Source organism: Denticeps clupeoides, chromosome 1 (assembly GCF_900700375.1).
Source record: "Denticeps clupeoides chromosome 1, fDenClu1.1, whole genome shotgun sequence".
In the NCBI taxonomy this organism is placed as follows: domain Eukaryota; kingdom Metazoa; phylum Chordata; class Actinopteri; order Clupeiformes; family Denticipitidae; genus Denticeps; species Denticeps clupeoides.
In genome coordinates, this window is record NC_041707.1 from 38,278,229 (window position 1) to 38,293,143 (window position 14,915).

Below are 14,915 nucleotides of genomic sequence, written 5' to 3' on the forward strand. Positions count from 1 at the left end.
GTATGAATGAATATTTGACACATTCATTAGATACTAGCCTGACTGGGGAATGTGGACAGAACGCTGTTGTTTTTCACCCCACAACATATGCTGCTATTTTTGAGAAAGTACACAGTGAAACTGGGATATCTTATAAATCTCTGTTTACACTGTATAGTATGGACACCGCAGCTGTAACTTCTACAAACAGAATTTTTCTATATTCTTTGAGAAGGAACAGCAGCCACGATAAACAGTCAAATACAATAAAGGTACTTATGAGGACACAAAGGGGAGAAATTCCAGATCTGGTCATCAGAGCTGTCAGTCATAAATGAATAATGAAATTATAACTCAATTCTCACTTTAATCCGAATTGTCTTCATTGAGAGAACGTGGACGTGACTCTGGATCCTGATTCAGAACATTCTGACGTCATCCTGCCTTCTGATGGGAAACAAGTGGTCCATTCAGACAAAGGACAGAATGTACCTAATAATCCATCAAAGTTTGATGTGTGTGTCTGTGTCCTGGGAAAGGAGGGTTCCTCCTCAGGGAGATTTTACTATGAGGTGGAAGTCAGGGGCAGACTGGATGGGATTTAGGAGTGGCCAGAGAGATGATTAACAGGAAAGGGCAATTACAGCAGCAAATGTATGGACACAAATCAGAATGCATACTGCACTGTGTGGCTGAGGAATAACAGGGGAGTTATACTCCTCAGTAGTAAACATGGTGCTGGTCCTTCAATTCTCCTCTCTCTGATTACAGGGCCGCTTCCTTAACCACTAGGCCACCACAGCCCCTAAAGTGACTCTGGTGGGACTCAACATTTTAATGTCTTTGAATGTCTAGAAGTCCAATGCGTTATCCATTGTGCAACAGAGCCTAGCCGAAACCACAGGAACGTCACCAAGAATCAGTTCAGCTCCTTTAGTTGTACAAGCAGAACAGAACAACCAAGATACATCTTTAATATTGAAATATAAAAGCCAGTGAGGTCCATATTGGTCCGAGTCTTTATTCATGACGGTGGGTAAATCAAGGGTGACTCTTGCTCCTCCTTGGGATTCTTGGGTTCATATTGAGACTGTAAAGTGTTAATATTAACAGTGACTTTGGTGTGGATTATACAAACACTGTGCAGCGTTAATTTAACACTGGCAATTTTCCTGTGATGTTTGGCACTGTAGGACCTCAAATTTATCTGCTGAAATTTATCACTGAACTTTAAAAATAAGTAAAACCTCTGGTCTACAGATATTCTTAGACTGGCACTATTTTCAGTCACATGATATTAATAAACAGTACTTACAGTAACCTGGTTTATATACACCTACATTAAACTGGATATTGATTGATGATATAATCGCTGCTTTGTGTCTTTTTTATTTTGCTATTTAGCGAAACGCTGCAACTGCATGGTGAAATTTCAACTTCCTCTTCCTCACAGCGCAGAGCTAAAACCGAAAGTTTCATAAAGTCATCGCCATTTTCTGTGCATTATTCTGTGTATTTATTTAAGATCATGAATCTGACAGGTAAGTTTAATACTTTTTCGATATAAACTCTCACCTGTGTATACATGTTAAAAGAAATAACAGCAAATCTGTAGGATTTTAAATCTCATTCGATAGTAAATGTGTGTGACGGATCCCTTGCCAAATAAAAAACAGCGCAAAGTACGTTTTATGCAATATATTCAAATGTAAGGACCTTTATAAGCACCTGGCTGTTTGGAGAGCTCAGTGGGGAGAGTTCTTCTATATGTGACACCAGGGCCGGCCCTAACAAGTTTGGAGCCCTAGGATTTTAGCAGTAAATTCTACTTCTAGTGTATATATGGTCATACGAAACGGAATAGCTTTGTCTTAAAAAAAAATTAAAATATTTCAACACTTAAGAAATAAAATATGAACTTGAGCTTGTTGACATATAAAAAAAAACACCGTCCCCCCAATAGCAGGTAAAGGCAAAATCGAAGGAGGGCTATTATTATTATTATTATTACTACTACTACTAATTAATAGGCTTTGCTAAGCAGATAAATTCATGCTGAATTGTTCTTTTCACATTAAGACGTGTGAGACATTTATTTATAATTTTTTTCAGTGTGGAGAATTCAGTTGCCATGACGGTAGGTGATCATGACTCTTGTGGTTCTACAAGTGCCATGTTGGAAAACATTTCGCAACCGAATTCTTTTGACCAATGCCATGTAGGATTTCAGAACTTTTTGACACGTTAAGCGTAACCAGTAAATAAAGTGTTAATATTCTACATGTTCACTAGAGGTGTGAACCTTCACTGGTCTCACGATTCGATTCGATTGCGATTATCAGTGCCTCGATATCGATGCATCGCGATGCATCCCAGACATTTTCTACATGGTCACATGATGTTAAGGTCTCGTTCGCCTGTGTGGACGCTCTGATTTGCTCCAGAGCAGAAAAACTTGTTATGTCCGCACTCACCTTGTAACAGTTATATATACTGGTAGTTCTCCTTTAAATGCACACGGCACCATGTTGTGGGCGGAGTTAATCGTCTGCCCCGGTCCTGATGCAGATCGACATCTCCACCAAGCAGAGGAACCGAGCAGACTGGTCCAAGCTCTGTGGTCCTTGTCCCTGTGGTCCTTGTATTATTTCATTTTGTATTACATAAAAGCAGTAATATTTGGTACGTGTAATGTCCAAATTATTCTGACACCTTAGTTCCAAATGGTATTCGTTACAGAATTAATTTTTTTTAATTCAACTGAATGCTCACCGCACGAAAAATATGCGTGATATTGTTGTGAACACTCAGAGAAAGATCAGCTTTTCCTCCATTCCCGCTTCGTTTGTCTGTTTCGAAGTGGCGGAAAGAAGACACCCCCGCTTGGATTCTATTGGTCGCCCGCAAAAATACATCATGGTCGCCACGCCACGCAGCGTAAAACTCCGACACGGAACGGCACTGTATTCTGTAGAACAGGCCGCCACATTCACTACCAAGCAACATCATTATGATAATCGATTATGCTCTGCACTGCATCGATGCAATATCTTCCACGTCAGCATCGCGATGCATCGATTATACGATTAATTTCAACACCCCTAATGTTCACACGTCTTTGTGTTACCTTTCTTGACACTGTGGAAGGAAAATTTAGTAGGCCCAGACACTCCACGAAATTTAGTAGGCCAGATTCTCCACGTGTTTCACCTTTGGTCATGGAACAGTCAGAAGACAACTGTGTATCTTAGGTCTGACCTTGTTGATGCAAAAGTTTGACGCAAAAACTAGACATAAACTGATAAAAGAAAGGTTCTGTGACGTTGATGGGCGCCACTGTCCAAAGTGGTGCGAGCTTGCTTTTCGACCTTGTACACCCCAGATGTATAAATGCTTGTGAACTGTAATCAAGCGGGGGGATGTTCTCTTGTGGGTCCCCCCGTGCGCGGTTAAAATAAACTTGGATAATCAATTCAGTTGACTTCCTTTATTGCAGCTCCCCAGACGGCAGAATTTCCACCACAACACTTTCACTGCAGCAAAGTGTTGACACAGTGGATGTGTAAAAAAGAACACAATAATGTTGACCCAGAAGATAATACGGTTTGTGTCAATTTTAATACCTCTAACAGTCTTTCTAAGAGTGTAACTGAAGATAAAAGAACAAAAGTTTCACAGGAACATACATCCATAAACTAGTATTATTTTTTAACTTTATGTGTTTTTGGTATCATCATATTCATAATTGGTAGAATTGAGCTAAATTCTTACAATAATGTATCAATTGTCCTTTCCAAAGAACAGGCATACACAGTATAAGTGTGCAATGATCTTCATGTCCATTACAAAATGACAAAATGACATTTACAGATCTTCTACATTTACAGGCTCATGTTCTTCTGTGATACTGAAGACTACACGGTTTTGTTGTCTGACTGGAAATAATAAATACATATTATTTTCAACATTTAATTTATTCCTACTTCACAGCTAGGATACACTAAGGTTCAAACCACACAGGCCAACAATGAGTGACCTTCAGCATAATACAATTTGTACTCATCTAATTGGTTTTAAGTGGGGTTAAACAGTGCTGTTAAATACAACCTGGCCTTTCCTTTTACATGTAGGTTAACACAAACAGCTCTTATCTAGACGTGGTGAAAACAATTTTCTGAAGTCCAAACCAGTCATTAGAATGGGGGGTAAAGAATATTTAAGTGGTTTTGGACAAGACTCGGTTGGAGTTTTTAGAAACTGGTGATCTACTGTCATGCACACCATATGTAGGGTTTACCAGGCTGAAAAAGAGAAAAGATCCGGTTAGCAACAGTTGTGTAGACAAAAAGCCTTGTGATGTCACAGGATAAAGGGCAGACTCAAAATGTCAGAACAACCAATGTATGTGGACAGTGTCGGGGAGTGACGGAATGCATGTACCGTTTAAATGAGTGATAATCAGAATACAGTTACTTTGTTAATATAAATGTATACACGGCTGTCTGATCTGCGCTGCCACCAGGACAACCATCTGCCCGTTCCAGAGCAAGCACAAGTGTGCATAATAGTGCGCGTAACAGTGCCAAACGTTACCACAAAACATTCCATTTTCTCCAAGTACAGTATGAGTGCGAGGAATAATTAATTCATGCATTTTTATAATAATTTTTATAATAATTATCTCGGTATTGTTCACTGATAAGACTTGTAACCTCATTATTTAGTAAACTTAGTGTTTGTTTGTTTTTTTGTTTGTTTGTTTGTTTTGTTTTTAAACTTTGTTTGTTTGTTTTTTGCAAGCATTAGAAAAGCAGCACCTCATATGTTTATGCCAATTGTTAGCCAATTATTGGATTTTTGGGGGGGTTTACGTTTTTCAACCAAACAGTTCAGCACTGACACCTTAGAGGGTTCTTGTAAATGGCCATGAAGTAATGTTGCTGGGTTGCATTAAAACATATATTGTGTGTGTGTTTAAAAAGATATGTGGTGGCAAGGTTTAAAGTGCATTTTGTCATTGTCACATCAAGTTTAAAATATCTGATTTGTATTGAAGGATCTTTAGTATTTTTAAGTTATTTGTGGAAGAGTAACATTGACAGTAAATGCCAAAAAGTATATTTAAATTTTTGATTTTATATTTTTTTTATTCTACTTTATTAACTAGAAAACTGAAGATTGGAGAATTATCAAAACAATTTAACATTAACCATCTCAGACTAGTTACTTGAACATGACTTTGAGTTCGCTATACTCTACATTCACTAGGTCTCAATCCAAACAGAACACCTTCGGATATTGGCTTTGGATATCATAGACAGCCAGCAGACAAATCTGCCGCAGCTACATGATGCTATCATGTCTGTATGGACCAATATATCTGAGGAATATTTCCACCCCTTTTTGAGGCTATGCCATGAAGAATAAGGCCTCTGGTGTAATTTAAAACTTGTTGCATGTGAAAAGCTCTTCCCACACTCTACACACTGGTAGGGCTATTCTCCAGAATGTATCCTCTGGTGTAATTTAAGGTGTGGTGCTCGTGAAAAGCTCTTCCCACACTCCACACACTGGTAGGGCTTCTCACCAGTATGTATCCTCTGGTGTAATTTACGGTGTGACTGATTTGAAAAGCTCTTCCCACACTCTACACACTGGTAGGGCTTTTCTCCAGAATGTATCCTCTGGTGTGTTTGAAGGTTTGATGCATGTGAAAAGCTCTTCCCACACTCTACACACTGGTAGGGCTTCTCACCAGTGTGAATCCTCTGGTGTTTATTAAGGTTTGACAGTTGTGAAAAGCTCTTCCCACACTCTACACACTGGTAGGGCTTCTCACCAGTGTGAATCCTCTGGTGTTTATTAAGGTTTGACAGTTGTGAAAAGCTCTTCCCACACTCTACACACTGGTAGGGCTTCTCACCAGTATGTTTCCTCTGGTGTAATTTAAAACTTGATGCATGTGAAAAGCTCTTCCCACACTCTACACACTGGTAGGGCTTCTCACCAGTGTGAATCCTCTGGTGTTTATTAAGGTTTGACTGATTTGAAAAGCTCTTCCCACACTCTACACACTGGTAGGGGCTTCTCACCAGTATGTATCCTCTGGTGTTTTTTAAGGTCCGATGCTCGTATAAAACTCTTCCCACACTCCACACATTGATAGGGATTCTCTCCAGTATGTTTCCTCTGGTGTAATTTAAAACTTGATGCATGTGAAAAGCTCTTCCCACACTCTGCACACTGGTAGGGCTTCTCACCAGTATGTTTCCTCTGGTGTAATTTAAAACTTGATGCATGTGAAAAGCTCTTCCCACACTCTACACACTGGTAGGGCTTCTCACCAGTGTGAATCCTCTGGTGTTTATTAAGGTTTGACAGTTGTGAAAAGCTCTTCCCACACTCTACACACTGGTAGGGCTTCTCACCAGTATGTATCCTCTGGTGTTTTTTAAGGTCAGATGCTCGTATAAAACTCTTCCCACACTCCACACACTGATAGGGATTCTCTCCAGAATGTATCCTCTGGTGTAAGTTAAGGTGTGATGCTCGTGAAAAGCTCTTCCCACACTCTGCACACTGGTAGGGCTTCTCACCAGTATGTATACTCTGGTGTATTTTAAGGTTTGACATATTTGAAAAGCTCTTCCCACACTCTGCACACTGGTAGGGCTTCTCACCAGTATGTATACTCTGGTGTATTTTAAGGTTTGACATATTTGAAAAGCTCTTCCCACACTCTACACACTGGTAGGGCTTCTCACCAGTATGTATCCTCTGGTGTTTTTTAAGGTATGATGCTCGTATAAAACTCTTCCCACACTCCAAACACTGATAGGGATTCTCTCCAGTATGTCTCCTCTGGTGAATTGTAAGACTTGTTGCATGTGTAAAGCTCTTCCCACACTCTACACACTGGTAGGGCTTTTCTCCAGAATGTATCCCCTGGTGTATTTTAAGGTTTGACAGTTGTGAAAAGCTCTTCCCACACTCTACACACTGGTAGGGCTTCTCACCAGTATGTATCCTCTGGTGTTTTTTAAGGTATGATGCTCGTATAAAACTCTTCCCACACTCCACACACTGATAGGGATTCTCTCCAGTATGTCTCCTCTGGTGAATTGTAAGATTTGTTGCACGTGTAAAGCTCTTCCCACAATCTACACACTGGTAGGGCTTCTTTCCAGTATGTATCCTCTGGTGTGAGTGAAGTTTTCCAATTTGTCCGAAAGTCTTGGTAAAATCTTTGCATTGGAACTCCGTTGATGACAGAGACAGACTGGGATCCATAATGGGAGCCTGGGACACAGTGGAAAGAGTTTGGTTTATTCACCAACAGCCACAATTTGGGCAGCCGGAAGTTGTATTAACATATTGAAAGCACTAAAATGAAAGGTAGATTATTTTTACACCTATTTTAAAGCAACGACACACAATGGTTGAAGAAATCAGATAAAACTGAAGACTGAGCTTATTTGTATCCTGAACGAAGGAAAAGAGCGAAGGAAAGAGTATTGATGATCAGCAGTGTTGGGGAGTAACGGCATAAAAGTGAAGTGATCGACACATGTGATACACAGCAGCACAGCACACGGTGCACACAGTGAAATTTGTCCTCTGCATTTAACCCATCAGCCATGACAGGCGCCCAGGGAGCAGTGTGTGGGGACGGTGCTTTTCTCAGTGGCACCTTGGCAGATCGGGATTCGAACCGGCAACCTTCTGATCACGGGGCCACTTCCTTAACCACTAGGCCACCACTGCATGCGCAGTCCCTCAAGTTTGCACTCTGTTTCAGCACCCATAAATCCATGAAACCCCTGAAATTGTAAATAAATAGGATTTAGTTCACTATTACACCATGATCTTTATACTCTTACAGGGCATATGGACTGAGTATTGGTGCCATTTAAAGTGATTTGTACCGCTATCGGAAATGCACAAATTTAAATGGAACCCTATACGGTAGCACCGACAAAGCAGCATAAATAGTCAGAACACCGGAAACCCAAACAAAACACGCAATAAGCGGCTCTAATGTAAGCGTCCTGTTAACGTTGGTGAACCCGGAGCCAGCACAACATAGCCAGCAGTGGCCGGGCAGGAATGCATTTCTTACTTGGAAATTCCGACACCACGTCGCATTTAAAGAAGAAAGGGATGGGCAAATCTGATCATGCAATGCAAAATCTGTTTGCCAGCAACCAAGCTGCTCTCAGCGTCAAAAGACTCCACATCCAACCTAAAGAAACATCTGGATGAAAGTTCTTTAAAAAAAATTTTTTTTTTAACCTTTTTTTGTCCTAATCAGGTAGAGGGTCATTAAAAATGCTGTTTGTGTCCTTGTGCAAGGCTACTTTTTATTTTAACTAAGTGATAGAATATGTTGGTGACCATAACAGTAAATACTTTTCAATGGCATATTTTATGTTTGTCTAATACTCTTCCACTATTCAGCTTTATAAATAAATAAATGGTTAAGGAAAAAAATGTTTTTTTTATGATCTGGGATTGCTACATTCATGTGCTTGTAAAAAGCATGCCAATATATTAAGTAATCCAAAGTATTCAGAAAACGTTACTCACATTGAGTAACGGAATACGTTACAAAGTACATTTTGGGTATTCTGTAATCTGTTTTAAAAGTAACCTTCCCAACACTGATGATCAGCCAAGACATGGGTCAGTGTTCTTTTCAACAAATTACGTTTACATTGTTTACTCTCTCGTTAAAGGGTTATATTGTGTCGCATGAAACTCCTGAAAACGAGAGAAGAAATAAGCTTCAGAACACGGACTTACGAGAGGTTGTTCACTTTCTGAAGAACGCGCTCCAGTTCGGGGTTTATCCATCTCTGGTTCTGTTCACCATTAGCTGAAAGAACTTTAAACACCAGGAAGAGCAGAACGAACAGAAAAAGGGCTGTTCATGAACTAGAGAACACCGAGAGTACCGTCACGAAGCCGGAAGTAGAGCCGTGCTTCCTGTGCCGACGGTCACGTGACCAGATTGAAACGCTAGATGTCGCGGGGAATACAACTGTCCGTGGGAGCGAATGCGTCTACAGAGCCGCCATCTTGGGAGGGGCGGCGTTCCTTTTAACACTAGAAGTCCCAGGTTTTTCTGACCCCTCAGCTCTAGCAGAGGTAGGCCAAATGGCCCCTTGGTTGGGAACTAACAACTCAATCACCGACAAATGGCTCCCATTTATTTGTAAATGAGTGACCGATTGGAATGTGTCACTCCCCTTCCCCCCAAGAAGTGTTTGAAAATGGAGTGTTTGGTGTTTTTGAACACAGTCCACTCCAATGTATGTCTGTTCACAAATGTCAATGGTTGATAAATATGTACAGAATCATCACTGAATTATAAAACAAAAAGTGAATTTTGTTTTTGTGTGCTCTCTCCTCTGCCTGCTCATGTAAAATAGCAAAAAATAAAATATAAAATAATAATAAACAAATAAATAAATAAAGTAAAAAAAAAAAAATCTCAGTCCCTCAGTTCCAATTCATGATATCAGTGGTTACCATCCCACGCAGTCTGTCTGTTTGCAGACCCAGTAACCATTGTAGAGATCATACAATATTCATTGGAGACTGATGTGTGAGCATTCTATTTTTTCATTTTCATTCTATTAGCAATTTTTCATTCTATTTTCAGACTATTTTTAATAAATAAAATAACACACCCTTGTGACTCGGATGGAGAAGACATAGAACTTCAGCCGGATTCGGACTCAGAGCCGTCTGATCAGTCTTCAGGTTAATTTTTATTTCATATTATTTTCATTTCATTATTTCATTTCAAACAAGTAAGTGGAAAATACCACAAGTAAGTGGAAATATCTACTCTGCCTTTTTTATATTTTCCACTTTTTTGTTTGTGCACCTTAGCAGACATTCACTGCCATCTGAAGTGCAAGACATTTTTCTGTCATAACCTGAGTGAAGTCATGGTCCATGGTTGATAAACATGCTCATACATGTACAGAATCCTCACTGAATTATAAAACAAGAAGTGAATTGTGTGCCAGGGTTCACAGGTAACTAGTGTTTTTGCACAACAAAAGCAGGAGGACAATGGAGCTGATGGCCTCTCCACAGGAGGTTGGGCCAAAAATCGCCTGCTAAAAGTTGCTCCCTTTCACCCCAATAGAAGCGTGACACATTCATTAGATACTAGCCTGACTGGGGAATGTGGACAGAACGCTGTTGTTTTTCACCCCACAACATATGCTGCTATTTTTGAGAAAGTACACAGTGAAACTGGGATATCTTATAAATCTCTGTTTACACTGTATAGTATGGACACCGCAGCTGTAACTTCTACAAACAGAATTTTTCTATATTCTTTGAGAAGGAACAGCAGCCACGATAAACAGTCAAATACAATAAAGGTACTTATGAGGACACAAAGGGGAGAAATTCCAGATCTGGTCATCAGAGCTGTCAGTCATAAATGAATAATGAAATTATAACTCAATTCTCACTTTAATCCGAATTGTCTTCATTGAGAGAACGTGGACGTGACTCTGGATCCTGATTCAGAACATTCTGACGTCATCCTGCCTTCTGATGGGAAACAAGTGGTCCATTCAGACAAAGGACAGAATGTACCTAATAATCCATCAAAGTTTGATGTGTGTGTCTGTGTCCTGGGAAAGGAGGGTTCCTCCTCAGGGAGATTTTACTATGAGGTGGAAGTCAGGGGCAGACTGGATGGGATTTAGGAGTGGCCAGAGAGATGATTAACAGGAAAGGGGAGATTACAGCAGCAAATGTATGGACACAAATCAGAATGCATACTGCACTGTGTGGCTGAGGAATAACAGGGAAGTTATACTCCTCAGTAGTAAACATGGTGCTGGTCCTTCAATTCTCCTCTCTCTGATTACAGGGCCGCTTCCTTAACCACTAGGCCACCACAGCCCCTAAAGTGACTCTGGTGGGACTCAACATTTTAATGTCTTTGAATGTCTAGAAGTCCAATGCGTTATCCATTGTGCAACAGAGCCTAGCCGAAACCACAGGAACGTCACCAAGAATCAGTTCAGCTCCTTTAGTTGTACAAGCAGAACAGAACAACCAAGATACATCTTTAATATTGAAATATAAAAGCCAGTGAGGTCCATATTGGTCCGAGTCTTTATTCATGACGGTGGGTAAATCAGGGGTGACTCTTGCTCCTCCTTGGGATTCTTGGGTTCATATTGAGACTGTAAAGTGTCAATATTAACAGTGACTTTGGTGTGGATTATACAAACACTGTGCAGCGTTAGTTTAACACTGGCAATTTTCCTGTGATGTTTGGCACTGTAGGACCTCAAATTTATCTGCTGAAATTTATCACTGAACTTTAAAAATAAGTATAACCTCTGGTTTACAGATATTCTTAGACTGGCACTATTTTCAGTCACATGATATTAATAAACAGTACTTACAGTAACCTGGTTTATATACACCTACATTAAACTGGATATTGATTGATGATATAATCGCTGCTTTGTGTCTTTTTTATTTTGCTATTTAGCAAACGCTGCAACTGCATGGTGAAATTTCAACTTCCTCTTCCTCACAGCGCAGAGCTAAAACCGAAAGTTTCATAAAGTCATCGCCATTTTCTGTGCATTATTCTGTGTATTTATTTAAGATCATGAATCTGACAGGTAAGTTTAATACTTTTTACGATATAAACTCTCACCTGTGTATACATGTTAAAAGAAATAACAGCAAAATCTGTAGGATTTTAAATCTCATTCGATAGTAAATGTGTGTGACGGATCCCTTGCCAAATAAAAAACAGCGCAAAGTACGTTTTATGCAATATATTCAAATGTAAGGACCTTTATAAGCACCTGGCTGTTTGGAGAGCTCAGTGGGGAGAGTTCTTCTATATGTGACACCAGGAGCCCTACTAACAAGTTTGGAGCCCTAGGATTTTAGCAGTAAATTCTACTTCTAGTGTATATATGGTCATACGAAACGGAATAGCTTTTGTCTCAAAAAAAAAATTAAAATATTTCAACACTTAAGAAATAAAAATATGAACTTGAGCTTGTTGACATATAAAAAAAAACACCGTCCCCCCAAGTAGCAGGTAAAGGCAAAATCGAAGGAGGGCTATTATTATTATTATTATTATTACTACTACTACTAATTAATAGGCTTTGCTAAGCAGATAAATTCATGCTGAATTGTTCTTTTCACATTAAGACGTGTGAGACATTTATTTATAATTTTTTTCAGTGTGGAGAATTCAGTTGCCATGACGGTAGGTGATCATGACTCTTGTGGTTCTACAAGTGCCATGTTGGAAAACATTTCGCAACCGAATTCTTTTGACCAATGCCATGTAGGATTTCAGAACTTTTTGACACGTTAAGCGTAACCAGTAAATAAAGTGTTAATATTCTACATGTTCACTAGAGGTGTGAACCTTCACTGGTCTCACGATTCGATTCGATTGCGACTTTTCTACATGGTCACATGATGTTAAGGTCTCGTTCGCCTGTGTGGACGCTCTGATTTGCTCCAGAGCAGAAAAACTTGTTACGTCCGCACACCTTGTAACAGTTGTATATACTGGTAGTTCTCCTTTAAATGCACACGGCACCATGTTGTGGGCGGAGTTAATCGTCTGCCCCGGTCCTGATGCAGATCAACATCTCCACCAAGCAGAGGAACCGAGCAGACTGGTCCAAGCTCTGTGGTCCTTGTCCCTGTGGTCCTTGTATTATTTCATTTTGTATTACATAAAAGCAGTAATATTTGGTACGTGTAATGTCCAAATTATTCTGACACCTTAGTTCCAAATAGTATTCGTTACAGAATAAATTTTTTTTAATTCAACTGAATGCTCACCGCACGAAAAATATGTGTGGAAAAATATGCGTGATATTGTTGTGAACACTCAGAGAAAGATCAGCTTTTCCTCCATTCCCGCTTCGTGTGACTGTTTCGAAGTGGCGGAAAGAAGACACCCCCGCTTGGATTCTATTGGTCGCCCGCAAAAATACATCATGGTCGCCACGCCACGCAGCGTAAAACTCAGACACGGAACGGCACTGTATTCTGTAGAACAGGCCGCCACAGTCACTACCAAGCAACATCATTATGATAATCGATTATGCTCTGCACTGCATCGATGCAATATCTTCCACGTCAGCATCGCGATGCATCGATTATACGATTCATTTCAACACCCCTAATGTTCACACGTCTTTGTGTTACCTTTCTTGACACTTTCACTGCAGCAAAAGTGTTGACACAGTGGATGTGTAAAAAAGAACACAATAATGTTGACCCAGAAGATAATACGGTTTGTGTCAATTTTAATACCTCTAACAGTCTTTCTAAGAGTGTAACTGAAGATAAAAGAACAAAAGTTTCACAGGAACATACATCCATAAACTAGTATTATTTTTTAACTTTATGTGTTTTTGGTATCATCATATTCATAATTGGTAGAATTGAGCTAAATTCTTATAATAATGTATCAATTGTCCTTTCCAAAGAACAGGCATACACAGTATAAGTGTGCAATGATCTACATGTCCATTACAAAATGACATTTACAGATCTTCTACATTTACAGGCTCATGTTCTTCTGTGATACTGAAGAGTACTGTCAGGATCCGGTCCGAAATGGGGGTTACTCCGGTCCAGGATCCGGACCGGAGTTTAATTGTTGTCTTGTGAAATGTCCCCTAATCGTTTTCACCTGTGTTTAATTGTATAAAGCTGCCCTGACCCGCTGTCAGGTCTTTGAAGTTATGTTCCGTGTTCACCAGTGTCTTCGTCTCGGATGTCTCCCCTGTCCTGTGATTCACTAATTAAACCCCTGTTCCGTGATGTCAGGTGAAAGCGTCCTCCATTCCTCGTCACTCCTCGTCCTGCTCTACGTTCACGCATGGACGTGACAACTACACGGTTTTGTTGTCTGACTGGAAATAATAAAATACATATTATTTTCAACATTTAATTTATTCCTACTTCACAGCTAGGATACACTAAGGTTCAAACCACACAGGCCAACAATGAGTGACCTTGGGGACTATCACTATGGAGCTACTGCTCCTGAGAACCTTCATGCTAGATGTCAGAAAGGCACAAAGAGGAAGAATGAGGACGATCCTTACCCTACATCTACCTTACACCAGCAGCCTTATTCTGAGGCAAAAAGAGATGATTCAGAAACAAAATCCACATCAGTATCAGTATCTGGACCTCCTGAGACAGGTGGACCTGAGGGTCCTGGAGATAGAAGGTGAGATCAGCTAAATCATCTATACATCTGGTGTGTTGTAATTAGTAGTAACATGTAACCTTGTAATAATGTAATAATTCAAAAGATTTTGAATTATTACTTTTTATTTGACTTTAAAGCATGAACTCATGTTCACATTTTCTGACAGTATCCAGCATGAGAGACCAGAGTCCCCTGTTTCCAGTGCTTTGTCTATGAAGAGTGACCGATCTATGGCTGAGCCCATGTCCTTCAGAGGAGATTCTGCTATCAGCACTAAGTATTTGATCAGCCTACATATATTTACCACATTACATATTGTATCATTGTACAGACTGAGAAACATACAACCGCACCACTAAACCATCACACACCATGAATCTTCTTTTGTAAACCTTGTAATGTAAATTTAGGGTTCAAATGCAGAGACCAGATTCACCAAGCAGCACATCTGTGTGGAGTGAACACTCAGAGTGGAGTGAACCCATCATCCTTCACCCGGAAAATAAGTCTTGGTATTTTACTGAATAATTATATATTATTAATGTTATCAATAAGTAGTGCAGGTTCCTTAAATATTATTATACTGTGGTGTGAAAAATTGTTTGCCCTCTCAGTGATTTCTTACTTTTTTCCATATTAATCACATTTTAATGTTTCAGATAATCAACTAATATTAAATATTAGT

The 14,915-nt window shown here is 39.7% G+C and overlaps 1 protein-coding gene and 1 pseudogene across 4 annotated transcripts in view; one reads left to right on the top strand and one right to left on the bottom strand.

Annotated features, from left to right (window-relative positions):
- Window positions 1-14,915, top strand: part of LOC114799174 (fibronectin-like) — a 46,217-nt gene that overhangs the window by 27,606 nt on the left and 3,696 nt on the right. Inside the window, exons 1-7 of one of the 4 annotated variants that reach the window (XM_028995528.1) lie at window positions 1,482-1,520; window positions 9,644-9,744; window positions 11,513-11,648; window positions 12,229-12,253; window positions 13,982-14,248; window positions 14,397-14,507; window positions 14,641-14,742. In XM_028995528.1, the coding sequence (XP_028851361.1) occupies window positions 14,019-14,248; window positions 14,397-14,507; window positions 14,641-14,742 (443 nt within the window). In that variant the 5' untranslated portion in view covers window positions 1,482-1,520; window positions 9,644-9,744; window positions 11,513-11,648; window positions 12,229-12,253; window positions 13,982-14,018. Of the gene's footprint in view, window positions 1-1,481; window positions 1,521-9,643; window positions 9,745-11,512; window positions 11,649-12,228; window positions 12,254-12,653; window positions 13,301-13,981; window positions 14,249-14,396; window positions 14,508-14,640; window positions 14,743-14,915 lie in introns of those variants that run through there. The other 3 variants (XM_028995539.1, XM_028995550.1, XM_028995560.1) reach the window with 3 other exon arrangements.
- LOC114799081 (zinc finger protein 420-like) lies at window positions 5,409-8,961 on the bottom strand (annotated as a pseudogene).